This window comes from Hyla sarda, chromosome 10, assembly GCF_029499605.1.
Source record: "Hyla sarda isolate aHylSar1 chromosome 10, aHylSar1.hap1, whole genome shotgun sequence".
In the NCBI taxonomy this organism is placed as follows: Eukaryota; Metazoa; Chordata; class Amphibia; order Anura; family Hylidae; genus Hyla; species Hyla sarda.
The window spans coordinates 122,529,321-122,550,171 of NC_079198.1; the positions used below are offsets into that span (position 1 = coordinate 122,529,321).

Below are 20,851 nucleotides of genomic sequence, written 5' to 3' on the forward strand. Positions count from 1 at the left end.
CAATTTTTATCCTTAATTTTGTTAGGGACTGTTATCATACATGTAGGAATTTTAACATTGTTCAGGTTTTACTGTAAAGCGGAATAATGGCTCTGTAATAATGATGAGTAAAATATGGACCATTAAAAACAGTCTTATAGCAAACATGATACACACCTGTCAGAGAAACTACCGATTGGGCACGGAATGGGGGCACCTGTACCCGCAGGACAAAAGTGGCCGATAGGACAAGGACCACCAAAGCTCTCAGCTGAATCACCAGTAGGGTTTGGTACAAGGGATCCTAAAAATCAAGGGCAAAAGTATGAAGCATTATGGAAACAGCATTTTGGCTGCACAATCAGATGCTGGTCTTCTCCAACTGCAGGGGCACATATTATGGCGGATATACAATCTATTCATTCACTAAGTCTTGTCTTGTTCCAGCAGGAGTGAGGAGGTATAGAGTTCCTGCCACACATAATGATCAGCTGCTGACAGGCTGCGCACATGTAACTTCATGACTGCTGACAGGCTGCGCACATGTAACTCCATGACTGCTGACAGGCTGCGCACATGTAACTCCATGACTGCTGACAGGCTGCGCACATGTAACTCCATGACTGCTGACAGGCTGCGCACATGTAACTCCATGACTGCTGACAGGCTGCGCACATGTAACTCCATGACTGCTGACAGGCTGCGCACATGTAACTTCATGACTGCTGACAGGCTGTAATGCACACATGTGTGGTGAGCGGGAGTCTGGCATAAATGCTGGACACTTGGCTGGCAGGTTGTTAGATTCGTGACACCAGAAGTAGGGTTGTAGTTGGTATATGTGACTGATGGTGAGGGCTGTAGTGTCCAGTGGCTGAAGTGTAACAACCCTCTAGTTACCTGACAGTTCCCGCTAACCACTACTTCAAATAAAGCATCTATCCATATGAAACCCCCTGGAATAAATACCTCAAAAGCCAGGATTTATGGATAACAGTCTGTTCTTTACTGATGTTGAAGATTTAATATATTACAGAAGACAGGAATGATGATACAGATTGGGAAAATCACACCAGACAGACCCGTTAGGTAGAGATAGCTGGTAGTATGTCACTGCCGCAGTCCTTGAACAATGTAATGAATATAAACATGGAAATTGTTGGACTCGTAGTCCTTCTCTGCAGACTGGTTCTCTATCCCTAGTGGTATGTGCTGGGCTCAGAGGCGTGTGACGGTTCTGGCCTGTACTACTCTGCACTTACAGGATGAGATTAGATACTTGAAACTTCAGACTACAACTTAAGACTTGACTTTAGACTAACTTTATTTGACTGTAAATCTGTTCTGGAAGCTATACAAGTATGAGTGCATACTTCAGGGGTCTTCGTGGGGGTGTTCCATGGTAAACTTTGTAAAGTCCCCTCCACCTATGTTTCCTATGGTTGCTCTGAGATGTCACTGACCTGAGGACATCCTGAAGTTAGACTCCAGATATAAGTCTGTTGGACAGGCCGTCCCAGAGGATACCCAAACCTTGTCCTTCCTTTGCTAGAGGGCCCACCAGTTTGCTCTTATCTCTAAAGCATCCACTTGTGTTGGTACTACCCCTGTTACAGGACATGCCAGAAAGGTTGCAGCTTGTTGCCTAGACCTGGAATATTGTAGTTGGAGGCTGACTCCCACTGAAGACCCTGCTCCGGAACACCATACGTATATCTTCCTGACTGCTCATAGGCTTTATATATGTATCCTCCTGAGAGGCTGCACACATGGAACTTCCTGACTGCTGAAAAGCTGGACATATGTAACTACCTGGCTAACCTAACTTTCTGGCTAATATTGCGTCTGGTACTGTATACACATTCTGTGTGTTGTCTTGAGGCTATGTCAAAAGTAGTTTAGAAGGTGTAGTCCAGTATGCATGGCTGGAGAGCTACATTTTCCCGTCCTGGTTTCCAAATGCTAGTTTGGAAAGTTGGGTCTCTGCTATACTGTTCACTGCAGAACACTGCACTTATATTCATACTAAAAAAGTTTATTAACAAGGACTATATATTGTATATATTGCATCCTCCCAATAATGGAAGTCAGTCTATTTTATTTTCTAAACTAGCTGAGTACCCGCCGTTGCCCGGTTTTTCCTTCCTAATCCTTGTTGGAGAGGACAATGAACAAAGGAGGAAGCTTTTGACTTCATATCCTGTCCTCAAATATTGTTGACATATCCCAACCCCATATCCCATCCCCATTCCCATATCCCGTCCCCATATCCTGTCCTCATATCTCGACCTCCTATCCCGACCTTATATCCCATCCTCATATCCCGTCCTCATATCCCATCCTCAAATCCCGTCCTTATGTCCCATCCTCATATCCCAACCTTATATCCCGTCCTCATATCTCGACCTCATATCCCATCCTCATATCCCATCCATATATACCGACCTCATACCCCGTCCTCATATCCCGTCCTTATGTCTCATCCTCATATCCTGTCCTCAGGTGGGACTGATTTGTGATGAAGATATTGTAAGCTGAAAATAGGATGGGACGTGACTTTGTAGGACTGGGCGTGATTTGCAAGCCAGACTGATGCACAATAAGGGTAGATAATAAAAGGGGTGGGGCTTAAACAGTGGGCATGTCTTTGTGAGATGGGGTGTGGCTTGCAATCTGGACTGACACATTCATGCAAGGGTTATTTTAACTATAATATCTTTTTATTTGACATATAAGTAATATGTGTACCAGGTATTGAAATATCTTCAGCTGTACAGAAGTTAGGGTGGGTTCACACTACGTTTTGTCCCATACGGGAGCGCATACGGCAGGAGGGAGCTAAAAGCTCGCGCTCCCGTATGTGACCGTATGCGCTCCCGTATGTCATTCATTTCAATGAGCCGACCGGAGTGAAACGTTCGGTCCGGTCGGCTCATTTTTGCGCCGTATGCGCTTTTACAACCGGACCTAAAACTGTGGTCAACCACGGTTTTAGGTCCGGTTGTAAAAGCGCATACGGCGCAAAAATGAGCCGACCGGACCGAACGTTTCACTCCGGTCGGCTCATTGAAATGAATGACATACGGGAGCGCATATGGTCACATACGGGAGCGCGAGCTTTTAGCTCCCCCCTGCCGTATGCGCTCCCGTATGGGACAACACGTAGTGTGAACCCAGCCTTATGCGGGAACATACATATCCCATGGATTTACATGAGGCTTTAAACAAAAACCCCGACCCTCACAAATGGTGGTAGTTAATGGTTAAATTAACTATCCTATATTTTTAGTGGCAAATGTAAACCCTGACACATACACACACACACACACACACACATTGGGGGACATGTATCATTATTTGTGTATGGTAGAAGCAGTTTACCCCTTTTGCCGAATTCTAAATTATGCGCAGAAGCTCTAAACTTATCAATCAAGCGCAATGAGTTTCATAAACTGCGGCCAAATATAGTAATCTCCTCAATCCACTCTTTGAAAAATGGAATTGATGATTTAGAGCATCTTGCTACGTGCAGTCCAAGATGGCTTATATCTGCGTTAAAAAAATTGTCATTGCGCAAGATTTCTGCGGGTAAATGAAATGTACGCAGTTCGTTAATTTGTGCGTACTAAATATGTCACTCATAGGTAAATCGAAACCTACACATCTGGAGAAAATGCTCCACCTGAATGTGCGCAAAAAAAGTTGCAAAAAAAACAGCTTGCGCAAAATTTTGCGCAAAAATGTAAGCACAAAACAGGGTAAAATCTTTGATACATGTCCCCTATTGAGTTGTATGTACAATGGTCAAAAAAATAAAGGGAACACTTAAACAACACAATGTAACTCCAAGTCAATGACACTTGTGTGAAATCACACTGTCCACTCAGGAAGAACACTGATTGACAATCAATTTCACATGGAACAGACAACAGGTGGAAATGATAGGCAATTAGCAAGACACTCCCAATAAAGGAGTGGTTCTGCAGGTGGTGACCACAGACCACTTCTCAGTTCCTATGCATCCTGGCTGATGTTTTGGTCACTTTTGAATGCTGGCAGTGCTTTCACTCTAGTGGTAGCATGAGACGGAGTCTACAACCCACACAAGTGGCTCAGGTAGTGCAGCTCATCCAGGATGGCACATCAATGCGAGCTGTGGCAAGAAGGTTTGCTGTGTCTGTCAGCGTAGTGTCCAGAGCATGGAGGCGCTACCAGGAGACAGGCCAGTACATCAGGAGACGTGGAGGAGGCCGTAGGAGGGCAACAACCCAGCAGCAGGACCTCTACCTCTTCCTTTGTGCACGGAGGAGCAGGAGGAGCCCTGCAAAATGACCTCCAGCAGGCCACTGAGTGTCCACTCAGTCAGAAACAGACTCCATGAGGGTGGTATGAGGTCCCGACGTCCACAGGTGGGGGTTGTGCTTACAGCCCAATACCGTGCAGGACGTTTAGCATTTGCCAGAGAACACAAAGATTGGCAAATTCGCCACTGGCGCCCTGTGCTCTTCACAAATGAAAGCAGGTTCACACTGAGCACATGTGACAGATATTAGTCTGGAGACGCCGTGGAGAATGTTCTGGTGCCTGCAACATCCTCCAGCATGACCGGTTTGGCAGTGGGTCAGTAATGGTGTGGGGTGGCATTTCTTTGGGGGGGATGCACAACCCTCCATGTGTTTGCCAGAGGTAGCCTGACTGCCATTAGGTACGGAGATGAGATCCTCAGACCCCTTGTGAGACCATATGCTGGTGCGTTTGACCCTGGTTTCCTCCTAATGCAAAAAAATGCTAGACCTCATATGGCTGGAGTGTGTCAGCAGTTACTGCAAGAGGAAGGCATTGATGCTATGGACTGGCCCCCCCGTTCCCCAACCTGTAGTGTGGTTTTCCACTTTGATTTTGAGTGTAACTCCATATCCAGACCTCCATGGGTTGATAAATTAGATTTCCATTGATAATTTTTGTGTGATTTTGTTGTCAGCGCATTCAACTATGTAAAGACGAAAGTATTCCATACGATTAGTTCATTCATTCAGATCTAGGATGTGTTATCTTAGTGTTCCCTTTATTTTTTTATGAACAGTATAGATTAAAGTAGAGAGAAAAAAAAAACTTGGTTGCACATCCACAACATGCACAGTGATCTAAGGATTCTCAGCAAAATGTATTAAACTAACAGGTCATTACTGTACTTAATGATCATGAAGTACAAGCCTGCTAGCCACGTCACGGCCACCTGTAAGTAGCGGGTCCCCAACATCCCTAGCATAAAACGGCGCCGCAACATCAGTGCCCACAGGGGGAATGACCCACTGGCAGAGCAGCCACAATGCTGCCCGAATCAGTCCCTCCCACAGACACGGTGCTCCGGTAGCAATGGACGCCACACAGCACCGCACAAGTGTGAACAGGTGTAAAAGCTCACTTACCATGTGCTCCCAGTCAAAGGTCAGCACTCTGCCCCTCAGTCCAGGACTAAATAAATTGGCAGGAAGCTGCAAAGGGCCCTATTCTTTCTGGCAGTCTCCCAGTCTTTCACAGTGTGATCTGTTCACACTGGTGCTGTGCAGCGTAAATTGCTGCCGCGGCGCGGTGTCTTTGGGAAGACATAGCCCAGGGTCTGGTTCGGCATTGGGGCTGCTCTGCCAGCGGGTCATTCCCCATGTGGGCACCGGTGGTCGCTGCTCATTTTATGCAAGGGGTTTGAGGGACCCGCTAATTACAGGTGGCTGTGACGTGGCTAGTGGGCTTGCACGTACACTAACGACCTGTTCGTTTAAAGGGGTACTGCGCTGGAAAACATTTTTTTTTTTTTTAAATCAACTGATGCTAGAAAGTTAAACAGATTTCTAAATTATTTCTATTAAAAAATCTTAACCCTTCCAGTACTTATCAGCTGCTATCAGCTGCTACATACTACAGATGAAGCTCTTTTCTTTTTGAATTTCTTTTCTGTCCGACCACAGTGTTCTCTGCCGATACCTCTGTCCATTTAAGGAACTGTCCAGAGTAGGAGCAAATCCCCATAGCAAACCTCTCCTGGTCTGGACAGTTCCTGAGACAGACAGAGGTGTCAGCAGAGAGCACTGTGGTCAGACAGAAAATAAAATTCAAAAAGAAAAGAACTTCCTGTGGAGCATGAAGCAGCTGATAAGTACTGGAAGGATTAAGATTTTTAAATAGAAACAAATTACAAATCTGTTTAACCTTCTGGCATCAGTTGATTTTTAACAAAAAAAAAAAAATGTTTTCCAGTGGAGTACCCCTTTAATACATTTTGCTAAGAAGCCTTAGATCACTGTGCATGTTGTGGATGTGCGAACATGTCTTTTTTTTTTCTCTCTATTTTACTTCTATTAAATGTTACTGCATTACAACAGAGCAGTGTTTTCTAACCAGGGTGCCTCCAGCTGTTGCAAGACTACAACTCCCAGCCTGCCCGGACAGCCTTCGGCTGTCCGGGCATGCTGGGAGTTGTAGTTTTGCAACAGCTGGAGGCACCCTGGGTGGAAAGCCCTGCAATAGAGGGTGTTCCGAAACGTAATATAAACAAAACAGTTCAGCTCCTGTACGTATGCACTGCAGATAACCCAGGGATAGGATGGTGCAATGCAGCAATAACTGCTAGGGGTCTGTACACAGCAGAGATAGCAGCCTGGAGTGATAGGTCCTTAAAATGACAAACCCCGTACTAAAAAAAAAGGGGAGAGATCACCTGCAGGTGCAAGGTAAACTCCATTCTACAACATTATAAAAGTGACAGCAGTTCAACCGGCCCTTTGCTTTGCTGTTATATTGCTTGTAAAGATGCCCCCATTATAAAATAATAATACTGTTCTCCTATAGAAACAATATCAAATGTTATTTTACCGCCTGTGCAGAAATATCCAGGTTCACAAGGACCACCGACTGCCCCGGAGCCCCAGTCATTGCAGAACATCCCTGAGAGAGAAAGTTTAGACATTAGTTAGCACCGCTCTGCAGAGGTGGAGCCTGAAGCTTCGGGGATTCAATGCAATATCGGTTCCTCACCCAATTTAAAGGGGTACACCGGTGAAAACCTTTTTTTCTTTTAAATCAACTGGTGGCAGAAAGTTAGACATATTTGTAAATTACTTCTATTAAAAAATCTTAATCCTTCCAGTACTTCTTAGCTGCTGAATGCTACAGAGGAAATTCCTTTTTGTAACACTGATGACATCACGAGCACAGTGCTCTCTGCTGACATCTCTGTCCATTTTAGCAACCATGCATAGCAGATGTATGCTAAGGGCAGCATGGTGGCTCAGTGGGTAGCACTGCTGCCTTGAAGTGCTGGGGGCTTGGGTTCAAATCCAGCTAAGGACAACAATAAGTAAAGCGTTATTATTATTATAATAACGTCAGCAGAGAGAACTGTACTCGTGATGTCATCAGAGAGCATTCTAAAAAGAAAATAATTTCCTCTGTAGTATTCAGCAGCTAATAAGTACAGGAAGGATTAAGATTTTTTAATAGAAGTAATTTACAAATATGTTTAACTTTCTGCCACTAGTTGATTTAAAAGAAAAAAGGTTTTCACCGGAGTACGCCTTTAATATACTGCTATTTACAGTAGTATTGTCTATATATAAGTACACTTGTGTATAGAGTAACTTCTATGTGGCATCTTTTTTTTTATCAGTTATTTCCTCTAGCTCAGGGACAACTCTAATGTTCAGTTGTCCCTGAGCTAGTGGGTGTAAACCAGTGGCGTTGCGACCCGGGTGCGGGGGGTGCGGCCCGCACCGGGTGACACCAACCTAATGGGGTGACACCAAGATGCTCCGCAGCACCCCCCCCCCATCTGTGCCCGGCCTCCCATCCGTCAGGAACCCCCCCCCCCCCCCGCGCTGTGTGTGCGGTGCGCCCGTCCGTCAGCAAACCCCCTCTTTCACCTTCACTGTGCGCCCGACCGTCATCACACCCCCCCCCCTCACCTTCACCAGTACTGTGCCCGGCCTCCGCTCCCACGTCTGCGCCGGCCTGACGTCACACCGCAAGGCCGCGCAGGAGGACGTGAGTTACGTCACTTGCACGGCGCCCGGTGAGAAGGATCGCTGCGCTGGATGGGTGAGTGTGTATGTCTGTCTCTCTGTCTGTCTCTATCTATGCTTGTGTGTGACAGTGTGTATGTGACTGTGTGTGTTTGTGTGACTCTCTGAGTGTGTGTGTGACTCTGTGTTTGTGCGACTCTGTGTGTGTGTGACTGTGTGACTCTGTGTGTGTGCCTGTGAGTGTGTGTCTCTCTGACTGTGTGTGTGTGTGTGTGTGTGTTTGTCTCTCTGTGTTGTATGTGTTTTTTTTTTTTATTGTGTGTGTGTGTGTGGGGAGGGGGGGGGGGGGGTATGACCAGTGATCTATTGTGGGGAGACTTTGACCCATTGTGGGGAACCTGGAAGGGAACCTGCGGCCTAATGTGGGGAAACTACTACCAAATGTGCGGTGTCTATGCTACCTAATGTGGGGAGTCTGTGCTACCTAATGTGGGGAATCTGTGCTACCAAATGTGGGAAGTCTATGCTACCTTATGTGGGGAATCTATGCTACCGAATGTGGGGAATCTGTGCTACCTAATGTGGGGAAATTGCTACCTAATGTGGGGAAATTGCTACCTAATGTGGGGTAACTGGTACCTACCTAATGTGGGGGAACTGGTACCAAATGTGGGGAATCTATGCTGCCTAATGTGGGGAATAGATGCTACCTAATGTGGGGAAACTGCGACCTACCTAATGCTCCCCCCCCTGGCAGTAGCACCCTCATCATCCACCAGCAACACCCCCCCCCCCAGCAGCACCTCCATCAACATATCCTGATGGTGGATGATGGAGGTGCTCCTGCCAGGAGGATGATCCTGCCGATGGATGATGGGGGTGATACTGCCAGGGGGGATGGCCAGTAGCACCCTCATCATCCTCCAGCAACACCCCCCCAGTAGTAGCACCCCCATCATCCACTAGCAACACCACCAATACCCCCCTCCCGTGGTAATAGCATCAGCTAACGGATGTTGAGGGGTGTTACTTTGGTTGTGGTATTATATTCAGAGGGTGCACTGTATGGCAACGTTATATTCAGAGGGCGCAGTGGGTGGTAGTATTATATTCAGAGGGGGCAGTGTATGGCAAAGTTATATTCAGAGGGCGCAGTTTGTGGTAGTATTATATTCAGAGGGCGCAGTTTGTGGTAGTATTATATTCAGAGGGCGCAGTTTGTGGTAGTATTATATTCAGAGGGCGCAGTTTGTGGTAGTATTATTAGAGATGAGCGAACTTACAGTAAATTCGATTCGTCACAAACTTCTCGGCTCGGCAGTTGATGACTTATCCTGCGTAAATTAGTTCAGCCTTCAGGTACTCCGGTGGGCTGAAAAAGGTGGATACAGTCCTAGGAAAGAGTCTCCTAGGTCTGTATCCACCTTTTCCAGCCCACGGGAGCACCTGAAAGCTGAACTAATTTACTGCCGAGCAGAGAAGTTTGTGACGAGTTGAATTTACTGTAGTTTGCTCATCTCTAAGTATTATATTCAGAGGGTGCAGTGGGTGGTAGTATTATATTCCGAGGGTACAGTATGTGGCGGTATTATATTCAGGGGTACAGTATGTGGCGGTATTATATTCAGGTGTACAGTATGTGGCAGATTTATATTCAGGGGTACAGTATGTGGCAGATTTATATTCAGAGGGTACAGTATGTGGCAGATTTATTTTCAGAGGGCGCAGTTTGTGGTAGTATATTCAGAGGGCGCAGTTTGTGGTAGTATTATATTCAGAGGGTATAGTGTGTGGCGGTATTATATTCAGAATGTACAATGTGTTGTAGTATTATATTCAGTGGGTACAGTGTGTGGTGGTATTATATTCAGGGGTACAGTATGTGGCAGATTTATATTCAGAGTGTACAGTATGTGTTGGTATTATATTCAGAATGTACAGTGTGTGGTAGTATTATATTCAGTGGGTATGGTGTATGGAAGGTTTATAATCAAAGAGTATAGTGTATAGTAGTATTATATTTAGAGGATACAGTGTCTGGCAGGTTTATAATAATACTTGTTTTCATATAGAGGATGAGAATGCGTTGACATAGTGAGGAGACGTCTGGGCGTCACATTCTGCAGAGAGAAGTTTTAGCTGGAACAAGTCCTGACGGTATATACCATCTGAATTAGATAAGAGAAGACTATAGAGAAGACGTCACCTGTAGTCACTGATATCATTGTGTATTCTCCTCACTATAGAGAAGATGTCACCTGTATCATTGTCCTCACTATGTCCTATCAGAGCTGTAGTCACTTGTCAGTTCTACAGTTAGGTCAGTGAAACTACAACTCCCAGCATAACCTCACCACTGCTCAAAGGGGTACTCTACTGGAAAAAAAGAATTTTAATCAGCTGGTGCTACAAAGTTAAACAGATTTGTAAATTACTTCTATATAAAAATCTTAATCCTTCCAGTACTTATTAGCTACTGTATAAGCGATTCACAGGAAGTTATTTTCTTTTTTAATTTCTTTTCTGTCTGACCACAGTGCTCTATGCTGACACCTCTGTCCATGTCAAGAACTGTCCATAGTAGGAGCAAATCCCCATAGCAAACCTATCCTGCTCTGGACAGTTCCTGACATGGACAGAGGTGTCAGCAAATAGCACTGTGGTCAGACTGGAAAGAACTACACAACTTCCTGTGGAGCATACACCAGCTTATAAGTACTGTAAGTATTAAGATTTTAAATAGAAGTAATTTAAAAATCTGTTTAACTTTCTGGCACCAGTTGATATAAAAGTAAATGTTTTCCAGTGGAGTACCCCTTTAAGTAATTCTGGGAGCTGTATATTTCAATGGTGAAAACTTCTTTAACACTTTCCTATTCTGTGGCAACTGGTATATCTGATTATTATACTGGAATTTCTCACAATGCGCTACAACAGTGGTGTCTGTCACAACAGGCTAAAAACTTACTGGGGGGAGGGGGTAGGTATGGGGTGACACCATTTTCTACCGCACCGGGTGACACCAACCCTAGCAACGCCACTGCTGGAAGGGAACCTGCGGCCTAATGTGGGGAAACTACTACCAAATGTGCGGTGTCTATGCTACCTAATGTGGGGAGTCTGTGCTACCTAATGTGGGGAATCTGTGCTACCAAATGTGGGAAGTCTATGCTACCTTATGTGGGGAATCTATGCTACCGAATGTGGGGAATCTGTGCTACCTAATGTGGGGAAATTGCTACCTAATGTGGGGAAATTGCTACCTAATGTGGGGTAACTGGTACCTACCTAATGTGGGGGAACTGGTACCAAATGTGGGGAATCTATGCTGCCTAATGTGGGGAATAGATGCTACCTAATGTGGGGAAACTGCGACCTACCTAATGCTCCCCCCCCTGGCAGTAGCACCCTCATCATCCACCAGCAACACCCCCCCCCCCAGCAGCACCTCCATCAACATATCCTGATGGTGGATGATGGAGGTGCTCCTGCCAGGAGGATGATCCTGCCGATGGATGATGGGGGTGATACTGCCAGGGGGGATGGCCAGTAGCACCCTCATCATCCTCCAGCAACACCCCCCCAGTAGTAGCACCCCCATCATCCACTAGCAACACCACCAATACCCCCCTCCCGTGGTAATAGCATCAGCTAACGGATGTTGAGGGGTGTTACTTTGGTTGTGGTATTATATTCAGAGGGTGCACTGTATGGCAACGTTATATTCAGAGGGCGCAGTGGGTGGTAGTATTATATTCAGAGGGGGCAGTGTATGGCAAAGTTATATTCAGAGGGCGCAGTTTGTGGTAGTATTATATTCAGAGGGCGCAGTTTGTGGTAGTATTATATTCAGAGGGCGCAGTTTGTGGTAGTATTATATTCAGAGGGCGCAGTTTGTGGTAGTATTATTAGAGATGAGCGAACTTACAGTAAATTCGATTCGTCACAAACTTCTCGGCTCGGCAGTTGATGACTTATCCTGCGTAAATTAGTTCAGCCTTCAGGTACTCCGGTGGGCTGAAAAAGGTGGATACAGTCCTAGGAAAGAGTCTCCTAGGTCTGTATCCACCTTTTCCAGCCCACGGGAGCACCTGAAAGCTGAACTAATTTACTGCCGAGCAGAGAAGTTTGTGACGAGTTGAATTTACTGTAGTTTGCTCATCTCTAAGTATTATATTCAGAGGGTGCAGTGGGTGGTAGTATTATATTCCGAGGGTACAGTATGTGGCGGTATTATATTCAGGGGTACAGTATGTGGCGGTATTATATTCAGGTGTACAGTATGTGGCAGATTTATATTCAGGGGTACAGTATGTGGCAGATTTATATTCAGAGGGTACAGTATGTGGCAGATTTATTTTCAGAGGGCGCAGTTTGTGGTAGTATATTCAGAGGGCGCAGTTTGTGGTAGTATTATATTCAGAGGGTATAGTGTGTGGCGGTATTATATTCAGAATGTACAATGTGTTGTAGTATTATATTCAGTGGGTACAGTGTGTGGTGGTATTATATTCAGGGGTACAGTATGTGGCAGATTTATATTCAGAGTGTACAGTATGTGTTGGTATTATATTCAGAATGTACAGTGTGTGGTAGTATTATATTCAGTGGGTATGGTGTATGGAAGGTTTATAATCAAAGAGTATAGTGTATAGTAGTATTATATTTAGAGGATACAGTGTCTGGCAGGTTTATAATAATACTTGTTTTCATATAGAGGATGAGAATGCGTTGACATAGTGAGGAGACGTCTGGGCGTCACATTCTGCAGAGAGAAGTTTTAGCTGGAACAAGTCCTGACGGTATATACCATCTGAATTAGATAAGAGAAGACTATAGAGAAGACGTCACCTGTAGTCACTGATATCATTGTGTATTCTCCTCACTATAGAGAAGATGTCACCTGTATCATTGTCCTCACTATGTCCTATCAGAGCTGTAGTCACTTGTCAGTTCTACAGTTAGGTCAGTGAAACTACAACTCCCAGCATAACCTCACCACTGCTCAAAGGGGTACTCTACTGGAAAAAAAGAATTTTAATCAGCTGGTGCTACAAAGTTAAACAGATTTGTAAATTACTTCTATATAAAAATCTTAATCCTTCCAGTACTTATTAGCTACTGTATAAGCGATTCACAGGAAGTTATTTTCTTTTTTAATTTCTTTTCTGTCTGACCACAGTGCTCTATGCTGACACCTCTGTCCATGTCAAGAACTGTCCATAGTAGGAGCAAATCCCCATAGCAAACCTATCCTGCTCTGGACAGTTCCTGACATGGACAGAGGTGTCAGCAAATAGCACTGTGGTCAGACTGGAAAGAACTACACAACTTCCTGTGGAGCATACACCAGCTTATAAGTACTGTAAGTATTAAGATTTTAAATAGAAGTAATTTAAAAATCTGTTTAACTTTCTGGCACCAGTTGATATAAAAGTAAATGTTTTCCAGTGGAGTACCCCTTTAAGTAATTCTGGGAGCTGTATATTTCAATGGTGAAAACTTCTTTAACACTTTCCTATTCTGTGGCAACTGGTATATCTGATTATTATACTGGAATTTCTCACAATGCGCTACAACAGTGGTGTCTGTCACAACAGGCTAAAAACTTACTGGGGGGAGGGGGTAGGTATGGGGTGACACCATTTTCTACCGCACCGGGTGACACCAACCCTAGCAACGCCACTGGTGTAAACTAGCCGCTATAATGTCTCCATACGGTGCACACATAGAACAGTAGATCGTGCTTCCCTGTATATCTACAGATCAACCTCAGAAGCAGCAGCATGGATGACATTTTAGATCAGTACTGGTGCAGTTTAAGCTGTGAGTCCAGTATTGTTATAACACTTACAAGAGCTTCATTGCATCACTCTCTTCCCCCCTCTCAACTGTGATCCCTTCTCCTTCCCCCTCCCTAGACTTCTATGATCAGAAGTAACCTGATCTCTGAGTAAGTCATGTTTTTAGCAGTGAATGATAAGTTCACACTTATATCACTATTGATGCTGAATCATCAAAAAGATTTAAAAAAATTCTAATAATTAAAAGTAAAAAATAAATAATAAAAACATTTATATATATATATATATATATATATATATATATATATATATATATTAGCCTATGTTGCAGAAAATCTGAAAATTAAGTAGAATTATACATCGTGTGGATGATACAGAAAGGTGCATGCAAATAGAGGTCAATGAGAATGACCAATATATAAACTATAAGGCCACTAGATATACAGTAGATCAATGGTCTCGAAAATGTGGAACCCTAGCTGTTGCAAAACTACAGCGCCCAGCATGCCCGGACAGCCTTTGGCTGTCCGGGCATGCTGGGCGCTGTAGTTTTGCAACAGCTGGAGGTCTGCAGTTTGGATTCCACTGCAGTAGATTATTCAGTAGGCAAAAAAACGGAAAAGAGATCCAGCTTCCGCAGGTGCAAGTGCAATACAACTTAACGTTTACTTCATCCCATTAAAATCAAAAAACGTGGTGGAAAGGGAGTTGTGACATGTCACTCAAAAATCGGAGTGAAACGCCGACGCATTTCGAGTCTAAGCTCTTAGTCATGGCCATGACTAAGAGCTTATGCTCGAAACGTGTCAGAGTTTCACTCCGATTGCATCCCTGCCTCCGCACTATTGCCTACTCGTGTCTGGAGTCCTTGCATTCGAGCGGTGAGCTGATCTATTTTTTATTTTTTGCACTTGCCATAGATTATTCAGTGTTACTACCTGTGGTTATAGACTCAAAGGAGAACAGTGGACAAAGCAAGTATCACCTGGTGGACAGGGCAAGCACCCATCCTCACTTGTCAGACGTGGCACTGGACTGAAGGTGCCCGGCGGACATGGAACTGGACCTGCATTCGTACTCTCTGGGCAGAAGTATCCCGCTGGGCAGGCCAAGATATCCCCACCAAGACATGTGTGGCCAGTGGGGCAGATGACACACGCAGACTGACCTGTATCAAGAAAATCAAGAAGCTGAGGAACCAGATAAGAGACCCCGACAGAGAGGCTGATACTCTAATATGGGGTTCTCCAACCTGTGGAAAACTGATTCCCCATACCTGTTGAATTGCTGTAAGTTCCTTCAGGACAAGGAATGGGCTCGGAGGACCCCTCGGGGCAGAAGTGTTTTGCAGGGCAGATGTCTCCAGCTATTCCTCCCTCTGGTCTAGGAGTTACAGAAGCTTCAGAGCAATAGTACCCTGAACACATAGAAGATATAGTTGGATCAAACTGTTCCTGCCGCCCGGGGTAACATTGAATTTAAAGCAACCTCCATCCTTTTACCAGGGTCACAACGTCCGGATGGTTCAGCCAGTCCTGGAAGAGCACAGAAAAACCCTGGAGGGCACAGCAAACACCAGGAGATGTCCACAGCTTCCTTCCTGCTGCTCCATGTGCCTGGAGGACAAGCCAGTCTAATACCTCCGGAACAATACTGACCGGCCGGACAAAGGTCTCCGAATGACATCTCTATCTGAAAAGTGAAAAATCGTATTAGAATTTTTACTATATATATATATATATATATATATATATATATATCTCCACATTAGATTATGTACATACATTATATTACTTATCCTGTACTGATCCTGAGTTATATCCTGTATTATACTCCAGAGCTGTACTCACTATTCTGCTGGTGAGGTCACTGTGTACATACATTACATTACTTATCCTGTACTGATCCTGAGTTATATCCTGTATTTACTCCAGGTCTGTACTCACTATTCTGCTGGTCAGGTCACTGTGTATATTCATTACATTACTTATCCTGTACTGATCCGGAGTTATATCCTGTATTATACCCCAGAGCTGTACTCACTATTCTGCTGGTGAGGTCACTGTGCACATACATTACATTACTTATCCTGTACTGATCCTGAGTTATATCCTGTATTATACCCCAGAGCTGTACTCACTATTCTGCTGGTGAGGTCACTGTGTACATACATTATATTACTTATCCTGTACTGATCCTGAGTTATATCCTGTATTATACTCCAGAGCTGTACTCACTATTCTGCTGGTGAGGACACTGTGTACATACATTACATTACTTATCCTGTACTGATCCTGAGTTATATCCTGTATTATACTCCAGAGCTGTACTCACTATTCTGCTGGTGAGGTCACTATGTACATACATTACATCACTTATCCTGTACTGATCCGGAGTTATATCCTGTATTATACTCCAGAGCTGTACTCACTATTCTGCTGGTGAGGTCACTGCGTACATACATTACATTACTTATCCTGTACTGATCCTGAGTTATCTCCTTTCTTTTATACTCCAGATCTGTACTCACTGTTCTGCTGGTGAGGTCACTGTGTACATACATTACATTACTTATCCTGTACTGATCCTGAGTTATATCCTGTATTATATTAATTTTATCAACATAGCAAAAATACATTCTTGTAGTTGTTCCTTGCAGGACACTTACAGGGACAGACGTGTAGGACCCTCGTGTACAGTAATGGCCCAACTCGCAGGGTCCTTCAGGCTGGGTTAATCCGGGGCGGCTGCAGTACATACCCAAAGAACAGGGCTCGCAATAACCCACAGCTATGTTACCAGACACATTGGAAAAGGTTCCCTAAATAGAACAAAACAAACTACATATAGAGGGAGATTTATCAAAACCTGTGTAGAGGAAAGGTAGTGCAGTTGCCCCACTGACCACTTGTCCTTACCACTGCAATATCCAATATCCTGCAGATTTGTAAATGACTTCTGTTAAAAAATCTTAATCCTTCCAGTACTTATTAGCTGCTGAATACTACATAGGAAATTATTTTCTTTTTGGAACACAGTGCTCTCTGCTGACATCATGGCCACAGTGCTCTCTGCTGATATCTCTGTCCATTTTAGGAACTGTCCAGAGCAGCATATGTTTGCTATGGGGATTTTCTCCTACTCTGGACAGTTCCTAAAATGGACAGAGATGTCAGCAGAGAGCACTGTGCTCATGATGTCAGCAGAGAGCTCTGTGTTTCAAAAAGAAAATAATTTCCTTTGTAGTATTCAGCAGATAATAAGTACTGGCAGGATTAAAAAAATTTGAATAGAAGTAATTTACAAATCTGTTTAACTTTCTGGCACCAGTTTATAAAAAAAATAAAAAAATAAAAAAAATAGGTTTCCAATGGAGTACCCCTTTAAGACGTTGGGATATCCTGATCCACCAGAGTTTATTATTACAGCGGTCCCTCAACATGTTCTGTAATACTCTTTACCTGTATTACTGAAGTGCATGCACTGTCTGGTGTCTGGTAGCGCCCCCTACAGTACAGGGAGGTACTACATGTTCTGTACTACTCTTTACCTGTATTACTGAAGTGCATGCACTGACTGGTGTCTAGTAGCGCCCCCTACAGTACAGGGAGGTACTACATGTTCTGTACTACTCTTTACCTGTATTACTGAAGTGCATGCACTGACTGGTGTCTAGTAGCGCCCCCTACAGTACAGGGAGGTACTACATGTTCTGTACTACTCTTTACCTGTATTACTGAAGTGCATGCACTGACTGGTGTCTAGTAGCGCCCCCTACAGTACAGGGAGGTACTACATGTTCTGTACTACTCTTTACCTGTATTACTGAAGTGCATGCACTGACTGGTGTCTGGTAGCGCCCCCTACAGTACAGTGAGGTATTACCTGTTCTGTACTACTCTTTACCTGTATTACTAAAGTGCATGCACTGACTGGTGTCTGGTAGCGCCCCCTACAGTACAGTGAGGTATTACCTGTTCTGTACTACTCTTTACCTGTATTACTGAAGTGCATACACTGACTGGTGTCTGGTAGCGCCCCCTACAGTACAGTGATGTATTACATGTTTTGTATTACTTTTTACTTGTATTACTGAAGTGCGTGCACTGACTGGTGTCTAGTAGCGCCCCCTACAGTACAGGGAGGTATTACATGTTTTGTATTACTTTTTACTTGTATTACTGAAGTGCGTGCACTGACTGGTGTCTAGTAGCGCCCCCTACAGTACAGGGAGGTACTAGATGTTCTGTACTACTCTTTACCTGTATTACTGAAGTGCATGCACTGACTGGTGTTTGGTAGCGCCCCCTACATTACAGGGAGGTACTACATGTTCTGTACTACTCTTTACCTGTATTACTGAAGTGTATGCACTGACTGGTGTCTGGTAGTGCCCCCTACAGTACAGTGAGGTACTACATGTTCTGTACTACTCTTTACCTGTATTACTGAAGTGTATGCACTGACTGGTGTCTGGTAGTGCCCCCTACGGTAAAGTGAGGTATTACATGTTCTGTGCTACTCTTTACCTGTATTACTGATGTGTATGCACTGACTGGCGTCTGTCAGCGCCCCCTACGGTACAGGGAGGTATTACATGTTCTGTACTACTCTTTACCTGTACCAGGGTTAGCTGCTCCTTTGGACACCAGGTGAGGGAGGCTCCATGTTACATTTTTAGGACCCTGCGTGTACTGTACAGGACCCTGAAGAAGCTCCTGTGATTACAGACAGTGATTTACAGCTTTCAGCAGATCTTTATTATTTTTATATGTAAGGATTTGCTTTATCTGTATTAGTGATCTGCTTATTATTTTTTAATCCTCACTTTTTCCCTTTTTTCTTTTTTTGGAGGACATTTTGGGGCTTCAGAATCAGTTACCAGGTTTCCATAGAGTTATGGCCTCAACATACAATGGTCGTCCTGGAACCGAATTACAGTATATTGTAACTTGAGGGGCCCCTGTAATTGTGTCTCACACTGGATACTTCCCATTGATCCTGATTAATGTCTTACCAGTGGGCATGGCGTTGGATCGGTACTTCCAGCTGGACAGAAATGCCCTTGTGGACAGGCGGAAATGTCAGATAAACCACTGGCATTACAGAAGTTTCCGGGAGGACATAGTCTGCATGACGACTGAGCGGGGAGCTGCATCACAAGATAAATCACTTCAATGCAAGGAAATTATCAGAGCCCAGATTCCTAGCATACAAATTATACGGAAATCACTACAGGTAATGATCGCTAAATATCGTATTTTGCCTAATTAATTTTGAAATTCACCTACTTCTTCAAACTGCTGTCACCTCATGCTTTACACTGTAGCCTTGCTTATTTTTTGGGGCTGGTAGGAAAAAGGACTAAGCCAGTGTTTCCCAAACAGTCTGTCTCCAACTGTTGCAAAACTACAACTCCCAGCATGCAGCACACCTTCAGAAGGAGCAGCAGCATAGAGGACATGATAGAGCAATACTGTGCAGTGTAAGTGGTAAATCTAGCACAGGGGGGAGATATAAAACTTACTAGAGCAGCGATTCTCAACCAGTGTGACTTCAGCTGTTGCAAAACTAAAACTCCCAGCATGTAGTACACCTCCTGAAGCATCAGCATGGAGGACAGGATAGAGCAGTAGTGTACTGTGCAGTGTAAGCGGTGAATCCGGCACAGGGAGCGATATATTACACTTACTAGAGCATTGAGTCCCAACCAGTGTGCCTCCAACTGTTGCGAAACTACAACTCCCAGCATGAAGCACACCTTCAGAAGGAGCAGCAGCAGCAGCATGGAGGACATGATAAAGCAGTACTGTGCAGTGTAAGTGGTAAATCTAGCACAGGGGGCAGATGTAACACTTACTAGAGCAGTGATTCCCAACCAGTGTTACGGCAACTGTTGCAAAACTACAACATCCAGCATGAAGCACACCTTCAGAAGGAGCAGCAGCAGCATGGAGGATATGACAAAGCAGTACTGTGCAGTGTAAGTGGTAAATCTAGCACAGGGGGCAGATGTAACACTTACTAGAGCAGTGATTCCCAACCAGTGTTACGCCAACTGTTGCAAAACTACAACATCCAGCATGAAGCACACCTTCAGAAGGAGCAGCAGCAGCATGGAGGATATGATAAAGCAGTACTGTGCAGTGTAAGTGGTAAATCTAGCACAGGGGGCAGATGTAACACTTACTAGAGCAGTGATTCCCAACCAGTGTTACGCCAACTGTTGCAAAACTACAACATCCAGCATGCCCGGACAGCCTTTGGCTGTCCGGGCATGCTGGAAGTTGTAGCTTTGCAACCAGCTGGAAGCACACCTGTTGGAAAGCACTGCTCTTATAAGTGTTATATTCCCCCCCCCCCCCAGTGTTAGAGTCACTTTACGTGCAAATCTAGCAGTAGATCTAGAGTAGACTTTGTCATTTGGCACAACACGTGATATTAGGCAGTGTTTCCCAACCAGGGTGCCTCCTCAGCTGGAGAAACACCTGTTGGGAAACACTGCTCTAATAAGTGTTATATATTCCCCCCCAGTACTGGTGTCACCACTTACACTGCACACTACTTCTCTATCATGTCCTCCATGCTGCTGCTTCCGAAAGTGTGCACTAGAAAACATTAGACTAGGTTTTCGCAATAGAAAATAGAAAGAAATTTGCTGTTTGAGCAAAATATAGGGATGTAGTAATTGTAAAAGATAAAGCCGTCTACTCACAGGCTGGAAGGTCCAAGGTGGACAGGGCTCTGGTCGGAAGGCCCCTTCTATGGAGTAGTAGCCTGCTGCCACCTCGTGCTGAACTGGTGAGCTAGAACCTGCTGGGCAGTAATACCCAGAAGTACAGTTACCTGTGGGGCTGGAACCATCTTGTCCATCACAGAACATCCTGAATTAAAAAAAATACTCATATTAAAGGGGTATTCCAGGAAAAAACTTTTTATTATATATCAACTGGCTCCAGAAAGTTAAACAGATTTGTAAATTATCATAAAGTACACAAACGACCTGTTTGTTTTATATATATATATATATATATTGCTGAGAAGCGTTAGATC

General features: G+C 44.3%; 1 protein-coding gene across 1 annotated transcript in view; it reads right to left on the bottom strand.

Moving 5' to 3' along the window:
* Window positions 1-20,851, bottom strand: part of LOC130293183 (uncharacterized) — a 294,563-nt gene that overhangs the window by 202,023 nt on the left and 71,689 nt on the right. Inside the window, exons 20-27 of the mRNA XM_056541664.1 lie at window positions 20,514-20,682; window positions 18,816-18,950; window positions 16,467-16,619; window positions 15,301-15,490; window positions 15,075-15,215; window positions 14,784-14,966; window positions 6,850-6,921; window positions 157-283 (exon numbers count right to left, since the gene is read on the bottom strand). Coding sequence (XP_056397639.1) covers window positions 157-283; window positions 6,850-6,921; window positions 14,784-14,966; window positions 15,075-15,215; window positions 15,301-15,490; window positions 16,467-16,619; window positions 18,816-18,950; window positions 20,514-20,682 — 1,170 coding nt within the window. The remainder of the gene's footprint in view (window positions 1-156; window positions 284-6,849; window positions 6,922-14,783; window positions 14,967-15,074; window positions 15,216-15,300; window positions 15,491-16,466; window positions 16,620-18,815; window positions 18,951-20,513; window positions 20,683-20,851) is intronic.